The 27,035-nt window shown below is 42.1% G+C and overlaps 1 protein-coding gene across 1 annotated transcript in view; it reads left to right on the top strand.

The window, feature by feature from the left end:
• The window catches only part of CABIN1 (calcineurin binding protein 1), a 306,607-nt gene that overhangs the window by 74,392 nt on the left and 205,180 nt on the right, over positions 1–27,035 (top strand). The window contains 6 exon segments of the mRNA XM_068238192.1: positions 2,037–2,231; positions 9,630–9,866; positions 12,721–12,871; positions 21,170–21,276; positions 25,512–25,673; positions 26,655–26,861. Of these exon segments, the coding sequence (XP_068094293.1) occupies positions 2,037–2,231; positions 9,630–9,866; positions 12,721–12,871; positions 21,170–21,276; positions 25,512–25,673; positions 26,655–26,861 (1,059 nt within the window).

Below are 27,035 nucleotides of genomic sequence, written 5' to 3' on the forward strand. Positions count from 1 at the left end.
GAAGCTCTTTTGCATTAACAAGTGAAGTTTCTTAACTCTTCCTGTACTGGAAACAATAAGAGACTCATATCTGTGCTACTAATGTTCTTTTTCTTAGCTGTACTACCCGTACAATTAATTATACCATAAGTTTATTTCTCCTAATATCATACATTTTAGGAGACTTCATAATTATCAGGGTGCCTTCTTAATGTGAACCTCCGGACGAAAAATCTACTCAGCAGAGCTGAAAAGGCTTGGTGTTTCCTTAACAGTTTCACAGCATCAGAACTTTGTTTTTCTTACCAAAGCATCATTTTTAGCTGCATTTTTATCTAAGCTCCACCCATCAAAGAAAAAAAGCCCGGGCTTTTTTTCCCTGGTGCTGTGCAGAGCATGATGGGATTTCCTATGTTGTCATTCACGTTGCCTAGCAACTGGGAGAGGTGCTCAGGACACAGGACAGTTGGAACTGTGTCTCATGCTCCCTGTCACCTCCTTTCAACCAAAAAGATGGCTGCCATCATAAAATCAAACATTTGCCTGTTCTTTTAAAACAGTGTGGGTAAGAGATTATACTACCTTTTTAATTTAATTAACATAACTAATGTAACTGAATGACAGTATGTTTGTTTAGGCTGGAGTCCCTCTTTAAGGTGCGTACACACATCCAACTGATTGTCATTTGCATGAGTCATTTGAACGACTTGTCAGATAAAAGACAAGTCGAACGACAAGTTGGTTGGAAAAGGTGGACTTGTGAACGCGCCTTAACAAATGATATTTGATAAGCACAGAAATTACTTAATTTAGTGTAGTAACATTAGCAAAGTTAGTTTTATTCCTCCATGAGTTGTAATTCTTTTGCTGAATTGTGACATGAAATAGCGCGTGTATGGCTCATTATTTGTGGGATGCACAGGGTCCTGTGGTTTCCAGAGTATACTGCAATTACTTAACAGAATAAAGAAAACACTCACACTTGGGGGCCGAGTCAATAACCAGTGCACAGCAATTTTACTGGTACTTGCACCACTAATGTAAAGTATGTTAGCGCGACCACAATACCTTGGTATTGCCCACGTTGCTACTGTAACACATGCTATGCAAATGATGTAACACAGGTCAGGCTAATTGTGCAACGTGGGCAACATCAGTGGTGTGCACACCAGTAAAATTTTCATGTGCTGTCTGCGCAGAACAATTTTAGTGCTGGTTGATCGAAATGCCCCTTTAGTCTGTGTTAAGGTTTAAATTTGACTGTTTATTAAAATACATATATTTTCATGTGAATAGATTACAATGTTTGAATAATTAATTTTTGATCTAAGTACAGTTTTTTTCTACAAATGTATGTAGATTTCAAATCCAGTTTGCTGGAGCTTACCACTGATGCTTATAACTCAGGTTTCCACTGTTAGCTTTTTTTCTAAGAACATGTGCATTGTATATTTTTCAGGAGTGTGTATATACACATACTGTATATATTCTTGTTTTGATAATCGTAATCGGGAATGCAGGGCTCATGCTTACCCTGGTCATGGAGCCTAAAGAGCCCCTTGTCTTCAACAGAGCACCCTGTATGGTATGATGCACTGATATTCCTAGTAAATATGAGGACAAACTGGTGTTAAGCAAGTAATACAAAAATCACAGGCCAAAGTCAGGTCAGGCAGATAGCAGACGATACTGAGGTCAGTGCAAGCAATGTCACCGTAACAGGCCAAGGTAAAAAATGAAGCAGAAGAGTAAAGTCAGGAGTAATATTGTCAGATATGGAATGGTCAGGCAGGCTGGATAATAACAGAAAACATACGAACAAGGTCAAGAGTGAAAATAACTGTCTGCACTAACTACTGTAAGGAGAGGGCTTTTGTAGGCTGAAGCTTGACATTTGTGCATGAGTATTCTTGTGCATTACATTTGCCAGTCACCACACATGCATTACAGAGTGCAGCGTAGCGACCACAGTCAGGGATGTATGTGCAGGGAAAACTTTGAATGCTGTAAAACTAGCTTTGTTATTCAGTTGGTGACAGGTACTTTTCTCCTTCTAGATTGAGAATAGTTTGAAATCTCTGGAGAGATGCCAGTCACTTGAGGAGATCCAGCGACTACATGACATAGGAGACTATACTTCAGTGGCTCGACTGGTGTGCCCAACATTGTGTATGAGTGGTTACAGCCGAACAAAGCCCTTTGACTTCATGACCTCGCCACCTGAAAGACCAGCCCAGCTGCGGCTTATGCAGGTAATCTCTTTTTATTTCGCGGCTTATGGATTTTCGTTACAAAAAATAATTATATTTGTAAGGTTATCACTTTCCAATTGGGCTAGACAACATCACCTGGCGATAGTTAGACAATTTAATTGTATCTGGTCTTTAAGGTAACACTTTGTGTTGTAAAACTCTTATAAATTATTATTATTATTTATTTATAAAGCGCCAACATATTCCGTGGTGCTGTACAATGTAAGAAAACAAACAAGGGATACATAATGATACAGACAATGATATACAACAAATATGAACACTGGTACAAGATACAGCACTGCTGATTACAATTTGATTTAACATGATGACTAAAATGTATAAATTTCTAACAGTGTTCAAGCAGTTAAATTAATAACATTCCATGACACAAAAATATATTCGGATTCAAGTCAACCTCATGTATAAGTCGACCCCAATATTTGACCCTCTTAAACAGGAATTTAATAATTACTCAAATATAAGTCTGTGCAGCAAAGTTAAGGGCTGTGTGGTTCTTCTAGCAGTGTGGCCCCTTTGTCCCCCTGGCTGTGTGGCCCCTCTAGTAGTGTGTCCTCTGTGTCCCACTGGCTGTGTGGCTTCTGTGTCCCCCTGGCTGTGTGGCTTCTGCTGTGGCCCCTGTTTCCCCTGGCTGTGTGGCCTTTGTGTCCCCCTAGCTATGTGGCTCATGCTGGGTGGCCCCTGTGTCCTGCTGGCTGTGTGGCTCCTGCTGTGAGGCCCCTGTGCCCCCCTGCCTGTGCAGTCACTTGTGGGCAATAGCTATCCCCTGTCTCCCCTTCCCAGCAGTGTAAGCAGACAGCTTGCTAAAAAGCCCCCCTCCCTCCCACCACCATGCAAAGAGGCCTCTTCTCTCTACCTCTCCCCCTCTGTGTGATCACTGAAGCCAGCAATCACTCACTGAGCTATCTGGCGGTGCAAAGCAGACAGTTTACTGAAAATCCCCCTCCCTCCCACCACCACGCAAAGGAGCCTCTTATCTCTATCTCTCCCCCCTGTGTAATCGCTAAAGTGGAAGCTTCTCACTCACACTAATCCATCCGAGCACAGCTCTCTTCTCCCTGTAGTCACGCTGACTGGGCTGTATGCATAAGCTACAGCTCCCGATGTCATGTGATACAAGATACATGAAGTCACATGACATCGGGACCCGTAGCTGTGAGCTGATGCACACACAGCCCAGCCAGCGTGAATACAGGGAGAAGAGAGCTGCGCTCGGATGGATTAGTGAGTGAGAAGCTTCCACTTTAGCGATTACACAGGGGGGAGAGATAGAGACAAGAGGCTCCTTTGCATGGTGGTGGGAGGGAGGGGAATTTTCAATAAACTGTCTGCTTTGCATTACAGGAAGGGGGAGAGAAAGAGGTGCCTCCCCCATTACTGGCTATAAGTGGGGAAATTTTGGACTATCTCGAGTATAAGGCGACCCCCACCCCCACCCACTTTTATACTTTGAGTCAGTCCAAAATTTTTCGACCTATAGCCGAGTATATACGGTAACTCTCTCTGCCTTATGGTTTCTCTACTACAATTCTTGATGCATAATTTTGCAAAACTTGTTTTCAGTGATACTCTGTGTATGAGATAGGATTTGCCTTTGGAATGTGTAAATATACACCTATTGAAAAGAAAGCAGTTAATCTTTGTTATATGTACATATGTGTTTATTTGGGGGCACTGGAACAAACCAGGTGTTGCCATTTCATTGAGCCTCATTGAGGGCTCTCTGTCGGTCCAGGGTTTCAACCAATGAGAATGCTCCCTGAAGGAGGTTTTACATTGGTCCACTAAACTGACCAATGAAAATCCTCCTTGGGTAGGATTCTCATTGGGTTCATGCTTGGACCAATGGGGAGCCCTGGGAGCACCTTAAAGATGAGTTGCCATGGCTACCTGAATAGTATGGCACCCTAGAGCCGGCAAGAAAAAGCAGAATATGGTGTTTGCTCTTGGTGGACAGGGGTAGAAAAGATGGAGGTATAAAGATTTTTTTATTTTTCTTAACTTTTTAACCTTTTTTTTTATACTAAATAGGTAAATAGTCAAAAATGACTCCCTTTTCCTATTTAAAGGATAGGCACCTGTGGTCTCCTTAGTAAAGAAGGCTCCCAAATGCCCAAAGAAGCCGGCGGTGCATGGGTGGTACGGACATTTTACCTGCTCTGAGCAGATAAAAAGTTCTTGCCCATTTTTGACAGGAAGCATTGCTTTGCATTGCTAGTAAAAATTTCAGTTGTATGGGGGAAAAAAGAACTCGATGGACGATTACATCACCCATGAGAATTCTTTACCGTGGGTCCGGGTACTAAATGCAGTTGAATTGGCAACACTCCCTTTGCCTAATTTTAGAACTCTCTAGCGCTTATCGCAAATTATGTCCTTGCATAGGGTCGGTTTTGGGAAAGTACACACTGGATTTTCGATAGTCTCTTATGTTGCCCGAGCAATGAATGTCTAACATCTGTATGGACCTTTAACAATCTTTGAAAGCCCACTAATCCATATAAAAATAAGCTGCCTTAATTCCATTTCAACAAGCTTCTGAATAACATAACATTTTTTTTTTTCAAATAACAAATTTATTTTCCTAAACAAGTAGCTTAAGTCTTTTCCTAGCAGAACAGATGGGCTTCCCAGCATGTTCTTGTGTTTTTGTGACTTTTTTGCATCATAGTTTATGCTTATAAATGTTCCTATTATACGCACTCAAGGGAAGAAAAAAAAAGCTATCTACATCTTATACCTTCTAACTAACTAATCACATATTTGTCAAAATCAACTCATTTTGCTTGTTTTGGCTAGAATTGGGTTGCTATTTTCTAGTGTCTGTTAGTAAAGTTCACCTAATACATTCTTGCTTCCAGATTTTCTAGAGTTTTACGATCTTCACCTCTCCCTTTCTCCAAACTTCTCCCCTTTCTTCCAAATCAATGGGAAAAAAAGTCCTTTCAGTCTGTAAATATACACTAGAATTCATTTCTAAATAACATAATTATGGACATTCTTGCATTTATCATACAAACGTTCTCTGATTTATTCTGATATTATCAGCTCCTCCAAATGTACAAAGCTTTATCTAATATTGTACCACTGTTTCTCCAACATACAGTAATCGTGGCAAAATGTAAATATTCTATTCTACAAAAGCCCTGAACTATTTACATTTCCCCAAATATGCCCAAAATTCCCTTTCACCCGATCACATCTCCAGCATTTATCGGAGGGACCCAGTTTGCTTATCTGGTAACTGGTTCCAGCTTGCCCGTTGTGTTTAATGATTATTAAAATACTGTTTCTTTAAATATGTCAATCTATATCCCTTTTATTCCTTTGCCCAGTTTTCACAATATAGTGAAGCAGCTAACAGCTGTTTGTTTTACTTATTTTCCTAATGAATGAGCGTCCTCACTTAGGTTTCACTTTTATTTTAAATACCATTATATTCCATTTTATTGCTGTGTATTTTGTGTTTATTTGTTGCCATTGTAAAGCCCTATCTACACGATACGATTCTTTGTGTGATTCTACTACAATTCTATTTACCATATGATTCAATCCAACATGTCCGACCGGGATTCAATTCCATTTGCCATTGTTTTGCAATTGCAAATCGAATTGAATCGAATCGAATCCCGATCGGTCATGTTGGATTTAATCGGATCGTAAATAGAATCGTATCGTACAAATAATCGTATCGTGTAGATTGGGCTTAAAACTGAGCATTTGAATTTGCCAAACTGAAAGCTATTCCCTTGCCTCCAATTACTCCCTGTTATTTTTGCCTCCTTGACCAGTTTATAGAATACCCTGAAAACAATACAATGATTTGTCTCACCTAGTAGATGTATGCTGTAACTACAGTGATGTGAAAAACTATTTGCCCCCTTTCTGATTTCTTATTCTTTTGCATGGTTGTCCCACTTAAATGTTTCTGCTCATCAAAAACTGTTAACTGTTAGTCAAAGATAACATAATTGAACACAAAATGCAGTTTTAAATGATGGTTTTTATTATTTAGTGAGAAAAAAAACTCAAAACCTACATGGCCCTGTGTGAAAAAGAAATTGCCCCCTGAACCTAATAACTGGTTGGGCCACCCTTCGCAGCAATAACTGCAATCAAGCGTTTGCGATAACTTGCAACGAGTCTTTTACAGCGCTCTGGAGGAATTTTGGCCCACTCATCTTTGCAGAATTGTTGTAATTCAGCTTTATTTGAGGGTTTTCTAGCATGAACCGCCTTTTTAAGGTCATGCCACAACATCTCAATAGGATTCAGGTCAGGACTTTGACTAGGCCACTCCAAAGTCTTCATTTTGTTTTTCTTCAGCCATTCAGAGGTGGATTTGCTGGTGTGTTTTGGGTCATTGTTCTGCTGCAGCACCCAAGATCGCTTCAGCGTGAGTTGACGAACAGATGGCCGGACATTCTCCTTCAGGATTTTTTGGTAGACCGTAGAATTCATGGTTCCATCTATCACAGCAAGCCTTCCAGGTCCTGAAGCAGCAAAACAACCCCAGACCATCACACTACCACCACCACATTTTACTGTTGGTATGATGTTCTTTTGCTGAAATGCTGCGTTACTTCTACGCCAGATGTAATGGGACACGCACCTTCCAAAAAGTTCAACTTTTGTCTCGTCGGTCCACAAGGTATTTTCCCAAAAGTCTTGGCAATCATTGAGATGTTTTTTAGCAAAATTGAGACGAGCCTTAATGTTTTTTGCTTAAAAGTGTTTTGCGCCTCGGATATCTGCCATGCAGGCCGTTTTTGCCCAGTCTCTTTCTTATGGTGGAGTCGTGAACACTGACCTTAATTGAGGCAAGTGAGGCCTGCAGTTCTTTAGATGTTGTCCTGGGGTCTTTTGTGGCCTCTCGGATGAGTATTCTCTGCGCTCTTGGGGTCATTTTGGTCGGCCGGCCACTCCTGGGAAGGTTCATCACTGTTCCATGTTTTTGCCATTTGTGGATAATGGCTCTCACTGTGGTTCGCTGGAGTCCCAAAGCTTTAGAAATTGCTTTATAACCTTTACCAGACTGATAGATCTCAATTACTTTTGTTCTCATTTGTTCCTGGATTTCTTTGGATCTTGGCATGATGTCTAGCTTTTGAGGTGCTTTTGGTCTACTTCTCTGTGTCAGATAGCTCCTATTTAAAGAGAAACTCCGACCAAGAATTTAACTTTATCCCAATCAGTAGCTGATACCCCCTTTTACATGACAAATCTATTACATTTCACAAACAGACCATCAGGGGGCGCTGTATGACTGATATTGTGGTGAAACTCCTCCCACAAGAAGCTCTGAGTACCGCGGTACTCTGGGCAAACTGCCACAATGTAACAATGTTCACAGACAGGAAATGGCTGTTTACAGCTGTCTGTAACAGCCAGAACAGCTAGAAACAGCTACATAACCTGCCCACAGTAACACTGTCACCATGTAATACATGTCAGAATGTGAATCTGGGAGAGGAAAGATTTTACAATGAGCAAACACTGACTAAATCATTTATACATAATTATTGTAAAAATGAAGCACATTTTTTATTACATTATTTTCACTGGAGTTCCTCTTTAAGTGATTTCTTGATTGAAACAGGTGTGGCAGTAATCAGGCCTGGGGGTGACTACAGAAATTGAACTTAGGTGTAATAAACCACAGTTAAGTTATTTTTTAACTAGGGGGGCAATCACTTTTTCACACAGGGCCATGTAGATTTGGAGTTTTTTTTCTCACTAAATAATAAAAACCAATATTTAAAACTGCATTTTGTGTTCAATTATGTTATCTTTGACTAATAGTTAACGGTTTTTTGATGAGCAAAAACATTTAAGTGTGACAAACATGCAAAAGAATAAGAAATCAGGAAGGGGGCAAATAGTTTTTCACATCACTGTAAATAGGATTTTGAGGTACATCTATCGCATCACATCTACATAACCTTATCACACATTTTCTAAGTAAGCTGGTTCATAATGATGTTTATTGATTGCCACTTCACACATTGGGGTTGATTTACTAAACCATGCTATGACAAATAGCACGTCTTATCTGAGATAGCACGCCTTATCAAAGATAACACGCCTTATCAGAGTAGTATAGCAAGCTCTACGAACCTGCAGGGGCTCAGGGCAGGATGAGTGCAATTTCCAATTAGGAGGCATAAGTTCGTAATGCTCGCTATGCTACTCTAAGGCGTGTAAACTTTGATAAGGAGTGTTATCTCTGATAAGGCGTGCTATTTGTCATAGCATGGTTTAGTGAATCAACCCCATTGTATCTAGCTCTGTGTAATCCTATTTTTCGACTCTAATAAGTTATATTTTAGTTATAGGTGCTGGTTGTTCAGCAATCCAGCGTTGCGCATTGCAGGACGCATAAGACTCGCCCGTGCTGCTGTGTCAGTTTTATAGGGGAACTGGGCTTTCTGCTGGCAGGATCATGTTAAAGAGGAACTGTTGCGAAAATGTTAAAATTTAAAACACATACAAATAAGTACATTTCTTCCAGAGTAAAATGAGCCATGAATTACTTCTCTCCTATGTTACTGTCACTCACATTAGGTAGTAGAAATCTGACAGAAGTGACAGGTTTTGGGCTAGTCCATCTCTCCATAGGGGATTCTTATCATGGCCTTTATTCTTTACTAGTGAATCTAAGCCCGTTTAAAAACGGGCTAGGTCTTCATTGCGCATGCGACCGCCGCGCACGCACCCGAGCCGCGCATCCGCCCGAGCATGCCGCACGCCAGCCCGTCGGCCCGCCCCTTGGCCGTGCGGTTCACGTCACTCCCCCTCACTGTCTCTGCGTCCCAGCACATGTGCAGATGGGACACTCACAGGGACACGGGACGCACAGACAGTAGGGTTTTATTATATAGGATAAAGACACTCCCTAAAAAGATTTATACAATGATGTTGGCCAGCCTCTCTGCCCACTGTACACTATTTTGGCAGTTGGACGGCGCAACTGCCATTCACTAAGTGCTTTTACAAATAAAGAAAACCCTGAGCACCCCCCTATGAAACGATGGGCTAGTCCAAAATCTGTCGGTAATAACAGATTTCTACTTCTTATTGTAAGTGACAGGAACATAGGAGAGGAGTAAATTATGGCTCATTTTACTCTGGAAGAAATGTACTTGTTATTTGTAGGTGTTTTAAATTTTAAGATTTTCGCGACAGTTCCTCTTTAATGTTCCTTTTCATTGGCAGTTTTACATTTTGCCAGAGGTAGTTATCTTCAGTAAGCCGAATAATATAAACTTACCAGTTCCTATAAAATAATTTAACGCCTTAAGGAAATAATTACCAAATTATAAAAATGTTTAATATTTTATAATCATGTAATCTTTCATTTCTGTTTTTATATTACAGGATTCCTTACTAAAACTTTCAGACTTCAAACAGTGCTTTGAATGTTCAGAGGTGGCACTGAATGAAGCCATTCAACACATGAATAGCCCAACATCCAGCTCAGCGAAGGAAGACTGGGTTGCTACAGCAACACAGTTACTGACAGGGATCGAAGCGTCTTTATCTTCTGCCAGCAACATATTGCAGGAATACACAGTGACACCACGTCTTGTACGTCTCAGCAACAACCTCATACAGGTAATAAAGAAGAGATGCTATGAATGTAGCTCATACTCTTGGTGTCTGGTGTTAAGCCTAATTGGATCTTTCTTACTGTTTCCCTGTCTAGGAGAATTTCACTTCTACAGGGTTGCATGCAAAAAAACTGACCAGGCTGCCTTCCAGGTGTGAGCAGGGGCGTAGCAATAGGGGTTGCAGAGGTAGCGACCGCATCGGGGCCCTTGGGCCAGAGGGGCCCCGAAGGGCCCTCCCTCAACTACAGTATTAGCTCTCTATTGGTCCTGTGCTCATAATAATCACTTCTATAGATACTTTGAATAGTGGTAATCAGTAACAAACTGTTTCCCATCCTTTTCTTGCACCTCTGACACTGTAGTTGCCATTGGCAGGTTTTGGTGCGCCGTATCAATTGTTAAAGGGATACTTAAGTCAAAAATAAAAAATTATTTTTACTCACCTGGGGCATCCCTCAGCCCTCTGAAGCTGTATGGTGACTTTGCAGCCTCACTCCGATCCTCCTGTCCCCGTCGGCGGCTACTTCCAGGTTCGGCGACAGCCGCTGACAGGCTGGGAACGTGAGTGATTCTCTGCGTTCCCAGCCACTATATCACCCTCTATACTGCTATAGCGTTTAACATATACGCTATAGCAGCATAGAGGGTGATATAGCGGCTGCGAATGCAGAGAATCACTCGCGTTCCCAGCCTGTCGGCGGCTGTCGCCGAACCCGGAAGTAGCCGCCGACGGGGACAGGAGGATCGGAGCGAGGCTGCGAGGGCACCATACAGCTTCAGGGGGCTGAGGGATGCCCCAGGTGAGTAAAAATCATTTTTTATTTTTGACTTAAGTATCCCTTTAAGTATAGAGTTCTTGGGGGGGCCCCATTGTAAAACTTGCATCGGGGCCCACTGCTCCTTAGCTACGCCACTGGGTGTGAGTATACAGGCAAACCCTGGCCGGCCTGTCCCTGTGCAGCTCTTACTCTATCCCTGCTGTGTGTGTCCTTTGGCTTAATGGAGCCCGCATGTGCTGCCATTAGGTGACACAGGCTTCATTAAGCTGGAAAAAAAAAACACACAACAGGAATAAGAGGCGCATGGGGGCCAGTATTCGTGCGCCACCCTGTAGTTCTGACAAACAGTAAGTAGATTTGTTGCACAGATACAAAGAGTGCAACAAATACATTTAGAATTTTAGGAAGAAAGATTTTTAGAATGGGAAAGAAAACCATTATCAAGTGTTTATGGCTGCCCAACATTTCATTGCCCAGGATCCTTAGGGTTCATATAAAAGCTAGTGAGATCCTAGGGATGGAAACTGAAGGAATGTCTTTGCAATGGAGACAAGGGCCATATGCAATTTGAGGTGATAAGTGTGCAAGCTTCATAACACCTGACATCGCTCAGGGAACTGTCTATACCTTTTTACCTGGAAGGGGATGGATATTTGGCTCCTAGATTCCGTCATACAAACAAAAAAAATATATTACATTTTTCTATACAATCAATCGTTTTTATAAAAAAAAAAAAAAAAAAAAAAAGTCAATGTAACAGAACTGTAACCCTTTTTGAAACAATTAGAAGTTAGAGATGGAAAACATGACAAAAGTGTGGTCACTGCTATTACCCTGACAAGATAATGTATCTATGTGCAACTTCAAAGACTACAGCTACATGCGCTGCTAGATCTTCCCTGAAGCGATCTACTGAGTTAGGCCTCTTGCACACTGCATGCATTTCCGATTCCGCTTTTTAATCGGTTTTTACATCCGATTCCGATTTTTAATCTTTACTGCATGCTGCGTTTTTTGATCCGTTTTTCTGTTGAATGTATTCAGGGAAAATCGGAATTGAAAATCGTAATCAGAAACGGAATCATAATCGAAAAACGGATTTGCAGTGTGCAGGGAGCCTTAGGGCCGGATTCCAATGAGGCGGCATGCGTCTTGCATGATGCATGATGCATGGGGGCACGTACAGTGATGCGAGTATGCATCCAGATCCCTGTACCCATGCCATTCACGGCTGTAGGAATTCGGGTGCGTGCTGCGATAAACTGTAGCATGCCATCTAAATTGCACTGGCATGCGATTCGGATGGTAAGCCTAGTGACGGAATAGGAAGTGTTTTCCTGCTCAAATCTCCTGCGGGGAAACCCTGGTACTTCCACGGCAGTAGAAATAGGCCCTGATATCATGCATGTCTGGCTGCAGTTATAGAATTGTGTTCCGTAAACTCCGGTATAGAGATGGCCCAGCCTTGGGGAACTCATGGAGAAGCACATGATCAGTTTGATCAGCTGATAGATTTTTTAAGGCTCTGATTTGCTGGCCATGATCATGTGTTAAACCAGGAATCCATCACAGCAAATCAGAGGCTTACAAATCTATCAGCTGGCCAAACTGATCATGTGCTTCTCCATGAGTTCTCCAAGGCTGGGCCATCTCTACTCTGGTACAGTTACGTCCACAAACGATGTGCTGCAGCTCTCATTTCCTGTTTATGCACACATTGCTAGGGTTAAGCGCAATACATAAGTAGCATAGCACACATTACTTTAGCATCGTGAGCATTACCAGGTGTCGCGGGTTGTGCTAATTGCACAGCGCGTGCTTCGTAGTCTGTGGAAGTAACAATAAAATAAATGAAATGGTTATTACAGACAGAAATCAGTGTGACATGAATGCTGGATGTAAAAAACATTTGTGTGGCAAAAACTATTTTTATTTAGTTCTTTTAGGCATTCATTTTGTATGTGTAGCTCCCATTAGAAGAAAACATACATTTTAAAGTGCTTGCATTCATGTAATTCATACTTTGACTGGTACAATATTATTTAATATATTTATGATGTATTTTGTCTATACTTTCAGCTGATAGACTGCAGTATGGCTGTACAGGAGGATGCTAAGGAGCCATCTGTGTCCTCTGTTTTGCCTTGGATCATCCTGCATAGGATTATCAAGCATGAAGAGGAGAACTTCCGCTTGATGTGCCCGCAGCGTGTACTCCCTGATAAGGAAGGTAATGCCTGAAGTCTGTGTTAGGTTTTCCCTGTCATGTATCGGCACGGGCATAGCAATGTGTATAGTGGTGGAATTGCTTGTGGTAATCATTAATAGTGTGGAATTGTGAGCATTAACAACATTTATTATCGAAGCAGTTAATTTCCGCGCCCGGCGTTGAGTGCCGAAGCTGGGCGCTGTCATAGCAGCTATGCTATGCTGCGTGCCCGACGTAAGGGTAATTCGGGGCTCTGGCAACTGCTAGACCCCAAATTACATCTCCTTCCGGGTTGCTACAACTCTGAGGGAGAATAGTATTTAACGTCGCCGGGGAGTTTTGCAGCTGCAGGGAGAGCAGTCATCCGGCTCGCTCTGCGCCGAACTAACCCGGCACCGAAACAACATGTACCCCTTATTATGGTTTGCTGTTAAATCAAATTGCTGAAGAACAGAAAACTATAAATAGAAAAAGAAAACTTGACTGGATTCTGTGAAAATTGTCTGTTCTTTGGTAAGAAATTGTTTGCAGTTCTTACCTGTTTATATGAAGATGTTATGAGGGTTGCTAGAAGATTAGGAAGCTCAGCAGCCTCTACTGTAGTCTTGTTCACCCTGGAGAGAGCTGGAGATTTGTCTACCCAAACCCTTGAGGCATGTCCTCTGGCAGGAATCAGGACTTGATTCCTCGGGCAACATTGCAGAGCACAGGCTGCACAGTTCTGTTGCCATGTGGGGTGGGAAGGGCTGAGTTTGCGGAGCATGAGCAGCAGGAGGGGTGAGTGAGGAGAGCAATGGCCTTGGCCAGTGTTCGGCTGAATCAATCAACCAATCTGTTTGCTGCATTGGACAGCATTGGAGGGTCTCTGTACACACGAGTCATTATCAGCTGCCTCAGCTGAGTTTTATCTAGTGTGTGTGTGGTCACAACTTTATAGAGATGGCCAAAGAGATACAAATAATTCTGGCTTGAATGCAAATTTATATGTAGCTTAGAGCTGGACCAATCGTATTAATTTCCTATCGGTTGTGATGGGCCCTATTCCAAGCTGCATGAATTATTTGCATCTCATTGACCATCTCTACTACCTCATAGCAAGAAATGTTTACTGTATCCGGTTCAGGTTTTCTGGATGACTTGTGTTCCTCGGTTCTGTACACCTTTTGAGCTCATATCTGAACAGACCGTCTCATATATCGACTTACTCTTGTTTTTATTTTATTTTCCTACAGTCCAATTTCACAAAGTTGTGATGCTAGCTAAAATGTCAACAAGAACAGAATGTGATGCTTAGCAAATTATGTAAACGCTCTATTTTATGGAAATACTGCAAAGGCAGCATGTCAATGTTTTATTACATTTGTGATAGGGGTAACCACAAACTTAAAACAACCCTGAAGGAAAAAAAAGAAAAACAAAAAAAAAAAAACTTATGAGATAATGAATTGTATGTATAGTACAAATAATACATAGGGCATTAGTTCTATTAGCAAAGAAAAGAGTGTCCTATTTTCAGCTTTTTTTGTTTATAACATTGCATCATACTGTCACAGTTGCAGTTTTAAACCACACGTTCTATTTAAAGCTATAAAACAAAGCAGAACTAATGACCCTTTGAACTTTCCTGCAGTAAAACCTTATCTCAAGCTGTCTCTCACGTTTTCTTGGCTGTTTCTTCAGAAACATGACTGTCAGAGAAGCTCTTTTGCATAGATAACAACTGACGTTTTTCTTAACTCTTCCTGCACTGGAAAACCATACAAGACTCTTTTCTTTGCTACTAATGTTCTATTTCTTGGCTCTACTACACTTACAGTTCACTATCTTATAAGTTTATTTTCGCTTCAAGTTTGCTTTAAAAAAAAAAAGAAAAAAATTCTCAGAACACTTAATTGTTAGGATAGAAGACAGGTGGCAGCAAGTCAGTTACACAATAGGGTATAAAGAGGGTATAAAGAGAAGAACATTGCCAGAAAGGATGTCTCAGAGATAAGTGTAAGGAGGGGTATTCCACTGTGAGACATTACATCAACAAATAATGCAATCATTTAAGGCATTACTCAGCCTAAAAGTGCAAAGAATTTGAAGATTTCAACATTTACAGCACATCAGATCACTACTCTCTGTACACAAGGAGCAAGGCTCAAAGCCAATATTGAATGGCTGTGATATTCAGACCCTCTAGTTGCAGTATATGAAAAAGTGATTCTGTAAGGGAAAGCATGAGTCAAACACTTTCTGTCATGTGATCTGATAAATCAGAATTTGAAGTCATTTTTGGAAAACATGAATGCAGGGGCGTAACTAGGAATCGCCGGGCCCCCCTGCAGAAATTCTGAGCGAGCCCCCCCTCTCCCCGGCCCGCTCAGGGCTGTTTTTGGAGTCTGTAGGGGTCACAGCATGAGGGGAGAGCTTGGTAGCACATGGGAGGGGGGGGGGGGCGATGCCCCCCCCATCCTCACCTCGGGCTCTCCCCTCTGCGCTCCCCTCCAGCATTGAGTAGTGTTTGTGTCCAGGCGGCTGGCAGCGGCAGATACATACCTTCTTTGCGTTCCAATGATGTTCCTCTCTCTAGCTTCTGATGCTACTTCCTGTATAAACAGGAAGTAGCGTCAGACACTAGAGGGAGAAACATCCGCGCTGGAACGCAAGGAAGGTATGTATCTGCCGCTGCCAGCCGCCTAGACACAAACACTATTCAATGCTGGAGGGGAGAGCCCGAGGTGAGGTGATGTGCTACCAAGCTCTCCCCTCATGCTGCGACCCCTCCAGCCCCGCAAAACGGCCCTGAGCAGGCCCAGGGGGGGGGGGGGGGGCGGACCCCCCGCGAGAGCAGGGGCTGCATCCTCTTTTGTTACGCCCATGCATGGATGCTGTGTTCTCTGGCATACAGAAGAGAATTGGGGTTTAAAGGCTGTGTTGATTTTTGCAAGACAGTGTGAGGGCTGGTGCACACTACAAGAGCTTTTCTAAGCGCTTTGTGATTTTAAAAGCTCTTGCTAATGTTATCCTATGTGTGTGGAGCGATGTGATTTTGTAAAAATCCCCCATAGCATTGCATTAGCAAGAGCTCTTAAAATCTCTAGCGTTTTAAAAAAGCTCATATAGTGTGCACCAGCCCTCAGTTGTCATTCCACGTGTTACAACAGCATGGCTCTGTCACCCATTGTAAACATTTGGATCATTATGAGATGTTAAAATATGTCAAAGGAGACTCTGAACATTATTAGCATCTGAAATCCTATATCGAGCAAGAAGAGGCTACATTTCCCTTTTAAGCATTTGTGCTCCTACAGAGTATTGCATGATAAAAGAAGTTGTGGTAAATGTGACCGTGTTTTGGCTTTTTTGTTTTTAGATTTTATGTCATAAAAGCATGCTTTAATTCAAACAATTCTGGTTATCTTACATGTTTTGTAAATACTATTAAAAACTCTCATTTAGTTTTATGTGTTACTAAAAGCTAACTTTCCTGAATTTATCTGCTCCTCAACATAAGAAATACTAATTATAGTTATTTGTCATAAAGAGGAATTTAAAGAAACATAGCAATAGCGCTAATAGTAAAATGACCGGGCTTTGCTTGCAATGGCTTCGCTCACCATGTTTTTAGGCACCAGCGACATTCAAAAACAATTAGGGTTGCCATTATTAAGTCTGAATAATTGGCCATTTATTTTGAAAGAAGCGGTTTCTGTTACAGTTTGTCTTTGTTTGTTTTTTTACAGTTATTCTGTTTATAAAAGATTTTTCAAATCCCACACTTCTCTAAGATCTGAAATGAGAAACATTGCTGCATTTTATAAATTGCTCTTTCTGCATCAATTGTTAACAACATGGCCCCTGTTCTAGACTTTTGCATAAAAGGATAAAGCCAATATCCATGTAAATGTTGGTCCTTATGTGCCTGTCTTTTCTGTATCCTGCCTGCTGGGAGCCTGCCATGCTATTGATTTCTAACGTTTTTGTCAGTGTTTTAGATTGGATCTCAACAGCTGCATTTATTAGAGGGTTTGAATGAAAGTTATTAGAAGACTTTAACGTCTTTTGAAGTCACTGATATAAATGCTTTGCTGGGTGACTGCAAGAACACATTGTTCTGTCTGTACCGTGTACCTTATCATGAGAAAGGAGCCAGATCAGTTGCTAATGGTCGGGGCATTTTTTCTTTTTTCAAAACTCTGAACTGCTGCTAGGAATTTGGTAATATGAATCTTAAAGGACGCCTGAATTGAGAGGTATATGGAGGCTGCCATGTTTATTTCCTTATAAGCAATACCAGTTGTCTGGCTGACCTGTGGATCCCCTGCCTCTAATACTTTTAGCCATAGACCCTGAACAAGCATGAAGCATATCAGATGTTTCTGAGGAGATTAGCTGCATGCTTGTTTCTGGTGTTATTTAGACACTACTGCAGCCAAATAGATCAGCAGGGCTGCCAGACAACTGGTATTGTTTAAAGGGCATCTGTAATGAAAATAACAGCTCCTATGGGGTACTTACCTTGGGACAGGGAAGCCTGTGGATCCTAATGAGGCTTCTCCCGTCCACTTCAGCCTCCTGGATGTAGCGCGGAAAGCCACGAACTCCACGTGCGGCAGTATTTACCTTTTGGGCCCCAGCGCAGGCGCAGTAGAAGCTTACCGGACTGGCTCAGGCAGAAATAGCCGAGCTCCATCTGGTCCACGCCTGCGCAGTAGAGCTGACCCGATCATGCTCGGCTATTTCTGCCGGAGCCCACCGTGGGGCAGCTACTGTGCTTGCACTGGAGCCCTGAAGGTAAGTATTGTCTCTATGACTGCGCAGTGCTTGTCGAGAGCCTGTGCTGGATCCCCAAGGCTACAGAAGACGGGGGAAGCTTCATTAGGATCCTGAGGCATCCCCCTCCCAATATTAGTCCCCCCTCCCTCCCCCCATAGGGTCTGTTATTTTTTTTTTCTTACAGGTGTACTTTAAAAGGAAATAAATATGGCAACCTCCATTTACTTCTCGCTGCAGGTTCCCTTTAAAGCACACCTGAGATAAGAGCTGACAAATGGAGGCTGATATATTTATTCCCTTTTAAACAATACATATTGCCTGTCTGTCCTTCAGATCATCTGCTTCTAATACATTTAGCCATACACCCTGAACAAGCATGCAGATCAGATGTTTCTGACTGAAGTCTGACTGGATTAGTTGCATGCTTGTTTCAAGGGTGTGATTCAGACACTACTGCAACAAGACAGATCAGTGGGACTGCCAGGCAAATGGTATTTGAAAGGAAATAAATATGGTAGCCACCATGTGCTTCTCACTTCAGGTGTACTGTAAACTTAAATGGTGACAGTCCTCATAAATTTTGGGACTGTCAGCCTTGTCCAGATTATATATGAGTAGTAGTGAAACCAAAAGGCACTCTATTAGCACATGTAGCAGGAGTTGTAACAGAGTAGCAGCAAAAAGAATTCTAAAAACTGACCACTTGTGCCAGAAACTCCAGGTGTAGTTGGTTAGCCATGCCCCTTTCTGAAATACTACCATTGCCGTTTTCTTCCATTCCAAAAACTGCTAAGAGATTGTGTCATCTGAGTGGGAGGAGCCTCATAGTGTGATCTGAGAGGTACTCTGCTTCTACCTGTGCCACTGAGCCAGACTAACACAAGGAGGAAAAGTAGTGTAGTACCAGCCACAGTATGTTGCATCTCAGAGCCGCCACAATGCTTCCCTGCTCCTTAAAGAGACTCTGAAGCGAGTCTAAATTCTCTTTATTAACTTGTATTCAATCTAATCACCCTCAGCCCTGCTAAACAGCCGGCAAAACGAGGGGATTATACCCCCCAAATCCCCTCTGCAAAATCCACGACTTTATTGGTCGTGGATTTTGCTGCTCATGGAGTCAGAGCTATGAGCTGCAGCTCTGCCTCCATGCGCGTCAATCTGCCGGATGATCTTCGCCTTTCCCTGCCCCTCTCAGTGAAGGAAGACTGAGAGGGGCGGGGAGAGGTGGCGATCAGCGGGGATTGACGCGCAAAGAGGCAGAGCTACAGCCATTAGCTCTGCTTCAATCAGGAAGTACTCCCCGGACACAGGAGAGGGGATTTGGGGGTTATAAACCCCTCATTTTTCCGCGGGATAGTGGTGGTTTAGCAGGGCTGAGGGCGATTCAAATGAATACAAGTTAATAAAGAGAATTTAGACTCGCTTCAGAGTCTCTTTAATGAAGTAATCAGCTGTTGCTGCATTGGGTAAGAAAAAAGAGGATGGGCAGTGATATTAAGTGTCATTCTGGCTCTTTTTCATTTTGAAATTTTCAGCAGAGGTCCACTTTAACCTCCTCAGCGATAACCCTGAGTCAATCTCGGGCCAGAAATCCGCAGCTCAGAGCGGTAAGCCCGAGTTGTATCCATGGGAGGTATATAATATGCCGGGCTCTCAAAGATCTATGGAGCAGTAAGATTTTTAGGGTCTAAAAGCTTGTGAAACAATTGCACCGCTTTCAGACACTAAAATCTAGAAATAATCATACCGTCAGGGAGGTTAAATCACTTCCTCTACTTCCGGTGCACTGTATAGAAATTTACCCAGCTCATCTTTCATTTTATCAATATATTTGGCCACCTTTCCTTTTCGGAGCATAACTGCCATGCTCTTGCCCAGTTGATTTGTGCCAATAATATATTGCCTTTTTAAGAGCAAGAACTGTTTGTTACATTTATCATTATCTGTAATGATCCGCTCTGCTGTCTGCACAGACAGACAGCTTTTTGACCATTTTGTAGGTCTGAGTGCTGCAGGTCTCTGGAAAAGAGACCTGTCTTCACTTTGCAAGTTTCAGAGTTGGTCTGCGGGTGAGGAATTTGCATATACTTGTCATGCAAATTGCTTTGCTCCTTCCTTTGATGGCTTGCAGTATAAATACCTTTTGCTCCCAGAATTCCTTGCTGGTCATAGAGGTTTGTTCCTGCAAACTCACCTGGAGTGTCAGCCATTGCTATCTTAGTGTAGTTAATTTTTGGGGAGTGCTCCTTGCATTCCTATTTAGTGCAGTCTGCTAGTGTATATTTGTACTGCCTATTCTGTCTTGTCTATCTGTCTTGCGATTGTCTTGTCGCCAGCGGCGGTCGACAGGAAATTGTTCTGTCTGTTGGGATCGCAGTCGCCCTAGCGGTAGTGGCGGTGGTTCCTTCTGTACTCTGTCTGGGAGTGTAGGCCAGAGCTGCAGTTTCTACTGGCTACTCCTTCTGTCTGTCTTGCCTGGTATGAACGCTTGCTGTAGGCTCGGTGAGGTAACTGTTTAGCAAGCGTTCGCATTCTCTATTTCGTGTTTGTGTTACATTGGTTAGTTAGGGTGGCACGCTTATCACTGGGCGCCTAACGCGCGGTGATCGTGTCTTAAACGCGTTCGCTGTTGCGAATGAGTGCGGTGTTCACGTTTAGCTAGCGTTTATTTTCCTTGATGTTCTGATCATTGGTATTTGCTGTGTCTTTCTTGCTACCCTTGTGCTCTGTCTTACTCCGTCTTGTGTCACTATTGGCAATCGCCATTGCGTTCCCGCTTTGTTTCCGCTGTTGTGTGTTCACCGTCGCCGAGTGGCGACTAGATTGGTGGACACACATACATTCTGTCTCTGTGCTCTCTCTCTTTAAGGGCTATCTTGCGCTGCATTGCTTCAACTCGTACAATTCCCATTGGCATCTGTGACAGTGCAGAGGCTGTGTTTGTCTGCACTCCACAGCTCCATCTGCCGGTGGGAATTTTCCTCTACAGGTGCATAGCACCATAGCTGGGTTCTGTCAAATTATACGCTTGTGGAGGATTTCCGCAGTGTCAGCGAGTATTCTGTGCGCTGACCACGGAGATAATTCTTTATTGCTGGCAGGTGATGTGTGTGGAAGGAGATGCTGCTTTTTTTGGCTGTTTGAAACAGCTGTTATTTCCCACAATGCAACAAGGCTCCCACAGTGTGATGTCAGTACCTAGGTGCTGACATCACACTGCGGGAGGAGTTTTACTACAATATCAGCCATACAGAGCCCCCTGATGATCCGTTGGAGAAAAGGTAAAGATTTCTTGTGGGGAAAAGGTATCCACTTCTGATTGGGATAAAGTTCGAGCCTGGGTTACAGTTCCTCTTTAAGCAAGTTGTGCTATTTGCTTACCTCACTGGGTATATTGCTCAAACCCGGTATACTTAATATGCACAGTCTGTACATTAAGTTTACCGATCTTTTATGAATATACTCCCAAGTTTCTTAAAGCTAAATTACTGATATTATAATCACTTGAAGAGAAAGGTCCATGCATAAAATAACTGTTGTCTTTTATTGGAAATGTAGGCACTGCACTGCTTCCATCCTCCCTGATGCTGCTGAACACGGCACACGAGTACTTGGGCAGGAGATCATGGTGTTGTAACTCTGATGGACAACTTCTAAAATTCTATGTAAGTTACCGTACTTGTCATCTTAAAAACATTTATAAATTCAGTATAGAGCAACATGAAGTCAACACATTAAGCAGCAGAAAGTATTTAAATGCCCATATTTATCAAAAACAAGTTACTGTAAATAAATCCTGGTTGCATGTAGTTTTAACCGGCCTAAGATAAAGATCACCTTTTAAATAGATCCGAGGTATTCAGAGTGTACCTTGTACTGAAATGTGGTGGGGCGTGTTTTCTCATTGGGGTGGGTGAGCTATCAGATAAATTACTAATAATGGTGTTGTATTATTTCTGCTGTTGATTAGTTTAGGTTCACTTTGCAACAAGGTTGTGCTGTGGACGATCTTAGCGGATCTAATGTGACAGTCCAGGACACAACCCTATAGTTCTCATCGCTCTGTTTTTTCCATTGTGCATTGCTTTGTCATATACCTATAACATGTCAGACTTCCATCAATGTCCTTATAAGTCTCTGTGTTCTGTCTCCACAAGGGACATGTTGGAGTATGTCACAATGGATCCTGTGCTTAACATAGAATGCGTCAACATGTCCATTGGGCTGTTCTGGGAAATTAGCCTTGTAAGCTTTGTAATGATGTTTATACTGACTGTTTGGCTGAAGCTTTACAAAATTCTATATTTACCAAAAACACTGAATCCTTTATAAAGAAAAAAATGTATGTCTAGTGAGAACTAGATCCCACAAGATTGTTTTGTGCAGACATTTTTACTTAACTTTAATATTTTGTATTACCTCTAAATATACAAAATGTACCCTTTATCTGTGCAAAACAGTCCATTCAAATTTGTAGAGGAAAGCTTGACTTTTTGACTAATTAGAAGTGGAGTTTGCACGGACTAGGTACAACATTAGAATATTATAAGGTACGTGTATTTATGCTTTTAATAGAACATTAAGAACCTGGGTGTCAGAACTGTGTTGGACCAACCAGTATAGCTAGGCAGCTTATGTGTGTGTATATTTAGAAAATTGGACTGCTCTAGTAACATTGGATGTTCTGGTTGTTGTTTAAAGGGACTCCGAGCAGTGCAGAAACTATGGAAAGATGCATATCATTTTAAAGCTCTCTTTCTCCTCTTTTCCAATGATATATAAATCGCCGCCCTACGCCTTAGTTTTCGCTATTTTCGCGATTGAAATTGTCGCGGCCGCGATTTCGATCGTGAAAATAGAGAAAACTAAAATGTGTAGGGCAACGATTTAGGTGTCGGCAGAAAGAGGAGAAAGAGAGCTTTAAAATGATATCCATCAAGCCATAGTTATATTGTATTACACAGACCGACACTTTCCCCAGTGTCAGCAGCTCTATTCTGCTGAATGCAGCTGCTGACTTTGACAAAAAGTCGCCCTGTGTAATACAATATAACTATGGCTTGATGGATATCATTTTAAAGCTCTCTTTCTGACGACACCTAAATCTTCGCCCTACGCCTTTTAGTTTTCTCTATTTTCACGATCGAAATCGCGGCCGCGACAATTTCAATCGCGAAAATAGCGAAAACTAAGGCGTAGGGCGGCGATTTATATATCATTGGAAAAGAGGAGAAAGAGAGCTTTAAAATGATATGCATCTTTTCATAGTTTCTGCACTGCTCGGAGTCCCTTTAACTGTTTGGTACTCACTAGTCAAGGGAGAATTGTATTATTATGAAACTTTTTTTAATAAAATTTACCTTTCAAATAATAAATACATTTTTAAGGAAACTATGCACTTTTCAGATTGTTAGATGCTGACTGCCATACTTGCATGAATCTATTTCCTATATGTATATGTAAATTCACAGTTTGTATATCTGGGTTTGTTGGAACCTCTGTAGATCAATTCTTGAGATAGCAGTAATTATAACATAGGCCGAAAAGATGGTGTTTTGTACTGATCACAAAGGAAATAAAGACATAAAGCACAATCCCTGTGCTGGGCTTACAAGCAAGAAGCACAGCTTTCATATGTGATGAGCAAATTTGTCTGACCCCATGTACAAATATATTCCGCTCACAAGATATGCATTTGATAAAAATCTTGGTAATCTCTTTTATAGCTTACAGAGACTCTAAAGTCTTTTTCCCCTTCTTTTGTTTAACATTCCTCTTCAGCTTTAACCTTCCTGGCGGTAAGCCCGAGCTGAGTTCGGGCTATGCCGCCGGAAGGCACCGCTCAAGCCCCGCTGGGCCGATTTGCATAATTTTTTTTTTTTTTGCTACATGCAGCTAGCACTTTGCTAGCTGCGTGTGCAATGCGATCGCCACCGATCCTCCGCTATCCGTCACACCGCAGCCGCCCCCTCTAGACCCCATGCGTTGCCTGGCCAATCAGCGCCAGGCAGCGCTGTGGGGTGAATCGGAGTCCCCTTTGACGTCACGACATCGGTGACGTCATCCCGCCCTTCGCCATGGCGACGGGGGAAGCCCTCCAGGAGATCCCGTTCTTTGAAGGGGCTGGGGAGGTGCCACTGAGCAGCGGCTATCATGTAGCGAGACCTTATCTCGCTACATGAACATTTTTTTTTTTTTTAAATGGCTTTGCTGCCCCTGGCAGGGCTTCACTTCCTCAATGAGGCAGAGCTTTAGGCTGTAGCTCTGCCTCCTCCGCAGTCAATCTCTGCGGATTGCTGCCTCTCCTCTCCCCTCTCAGTCTTCTATCACTGAGAGGGGCGGGGAGGAGGCAGAGATCTGCAGAGATTGATTGCGGAGAGGCTGGGCTACAGCTCAAAGCTCAGTCTCTCCAGGAAGAGGAGCCCTGCGCGTCAGGACAGCATGATCTGCGACCTGCAAAGTCGTAGAACTTAGCAGGTAATTTTCTAAGTAATAAATCACTCCTCTACTGCGGGGATGCAGCGATTTCACTCTGGAATTAAAGCTGAAGAGGAATGTTATACAAAAGAAGGGAAAAAAAGAGACTTTAGAGTCCCTTTAAGTGATTGAGTGGCCACAGCCATGTTACGTGTGGTTCAGGAATTACGTTAATAATACGGGACATGTGAGTGACCATAACCATGTCATGAATGACCACAGGCAATGTACGGAAGCCTCGTCCTACTCATAGGCTTTTAACTGAAAACGTAGTAACGACTTATTTGTCAGATAAGACTGAGTGACCATGGTCACTGCCATGATATATAAGACTTGGTGATGACTTATTAGTAGGAGCATGAGTTCCCACAGGTCTGTCTCATGACACCAAGTATTCACAGTTGCGCAACCAGGGGTCTGAGAGCCTACAGCCATCTTATAGCAGCCTGGATGATTATAGCATGTCAATCAAGCTGGAGTGATCACATCATAGAGTTACATCATAGAAGCAGGAGTAACCACAGTCACAGAATTATGGGGTCGCCCCCTATACTAACTGTGGCTACAAATAACAGCCACCGTCACCTCCAGCACCCAAATTTCCATTAATTGCCAATGTTAACATGGGCCCTTATGGGGCATTCAAACTTCTGCAGTGCCTTTGGCACCCAATGTTTTGAAAAATGCCCTTCCTTTCAAGTCTACACAACAGGGTAACCTTTAGTGGTTGCATATAGAATAGCCGAATTGCTAGAACCCTATAGCTAAATCATACACCTGGCAATGATGAGCTGCAAAGTTACAATGGCGGCACCCAGTTTAGCTGTTTCTCTGCTGAGGTGCAAGGAGTTATGTGACGTCTTTGTGAAGCCCTACAGAAAAGTGTCCATGCTATATCAGTAAGTAATAATAATATAAGCATAGACATTTACTGACTGGAAAAATGAGCAGTGCACATTGTAATCAGCTCACCAGTGTGACAATGCTCCTTCGTGAGATGCATCCTGGGTGTATGTAGTTCGTTGTTTTGCTTATCCTCATACTGGAGATATTTGTGGGTGACCAAACTGCAGTGGAAGAAAAATGAGGCCACTGATCAGACAGAGCTGAACAGAATTTACCTGTCTTCTGGGCAGTCCGCATAGTGGTAATTACCTACCTGGAGCTCAATCTAAGTGTTCAAGAATGTAATTCATTTTTCCACACGTTAGGAAAATAGACAAGTTTATTGGTGTTTTCAGTCATTTCTGCCATTCTTCATTTTACATTCCCTATGCTTCGATCAGAATGCAGGCATACGTTAAATAAAGTAGTGTTAGTTTCCAAGGAAACTGAAAATCCCCTTTAAATACTAATAAAGTAAATACTTGATGTAAGTACTGGTAGTTTTTGCGACTTTAATGCTATTCTTACATCTGTGCAGGTACGAGTTCTTCTGAACGAACTGTCAGCGTCCTCCAATGAGGATGCCCATCCTCTCAAAGAAGAGCTGGAGACAGCCCTGAAGCAGTGCTTCTATTGTCTGTATGGATACCCAAGCAAGAAGAGCAAGGCTCGCTATCTGGAAGAGCATTCAGTGCAACAGGTGATATCTGCAAGCATTGTTTATTGCAGATAAAGGCTGCACTCAGCTGCAGAAATGTATTCTTACAATATCTGTTCCATTAGATCAGTCTAGAGAAAAAAAAACAACATATTTATTACACTAGACTTAGCTGCTTTCCTAATTGTGTAAAGATTGTATTATTGTGAATTTCATTGTGTTTAAAGCCCAACTCCGGACAAAGGTGTAGATCTACTATCTGAATGCTTAGTAAGCAGAATTCCCAAATGTTACTTGTGTCATAGAAGGCTTCTTCAGCTAAAAATTCTGTTTTAAAAGTGTGGTCACATGACTTGAAAAAAACAAAAACTTATGATATAAGGAACTGTATGTGTAGTACAGTTAATGAATAGAGCATTAGTAGCAAAGAAAAAACTAACTGATGTTTTTTTTTTTAACTCTTTCTGTACTGGAAAACAACATGAGACTCTCTTCTTTGCTACTAATGTTCTATTTCTCACCTGTTCTAAACCTACAATTCATTATATCATAAGTTTATTTTCGCTTCAGGTTTGTTTTAAAGATAGACTTTGCGGATGGAGATGTTGCTGTCTGCTGGATCAGCACCATTATGCTGGAGTAGGTCTCTGACAGCTTGAGAGAATTGCTGAATTCTTGTTTCAATCACACTAAGACATCATTTAAAAGCTAATTTATTAAAAAAAAAAAACACTGAAAAAAAAGGTGGAGATCAGAAGAGAGGCAGAGATTGAAGGTGAGAGTTAGATGAATGGATGGGTCAGACATAATGTAGCTTGGACCATTATCTTAAGGAATTAACTCATTTGAAAGTAAAGTTTGCTGTAATGATCATAAATCATAGCAGAAAGTGAGGCTGCATCTTTATTGCTACCTAAGTGCCGTCACCTGAAATGAAAGTAGTTGTATAAGGTTTGTACGTGAATCCTAACACGTCCTGTATCTGCTGGTATCGTGTCAGCCTAACAGTGCCTATATCTACAGGTGGAGCTGTCTTGGGAAGATGCTGTTATGTTGTTTGAGTACTTCAGACCAGTATCCGTTCCAGAATTCGATAGCTACAAAACCAGCACTGTGTCTGCCGATCTTGCCAATCTGCTGAAGAAGATGGCCACCATAATACCTCCATCCAGTAAACCTAAGCTGAGCTTAGAAGCTGTCACAGCTTACATTGAAGGCACAAGCAGCAAGGTATGGTAATTGGAAAAGTGCACTCTTTTAATTCAAAGAGTTGTTATAATATTTTGTTTTAATTAAATATTCCTGTACCCTTTCCAAAAAGTGATCTTATTCTGCCTTTTTTGTTCATAGTTCTTGGCTGCACCCCCTGCTTTCTGATACAGCTCCGTGTATGTCTCTTGTTGA

The sequence above is a fragment of the Hyperolius riggenbachi genome, chromosome 1 (genome assembly GCF_040937935.1).
Source record: "Hyperolius riggenbachi isolate aHypRig1 chromosome 1, aHypRig1.pri, whole genome shotgun sequence".
Classification (NCBI taxonomy): domain Eukaryota; kingdom Metazoa; phylum Chordata; class Amphibia; order Anura; family Hyperoliidae; genus Hyperolius; species Hyperolius riggenbachi.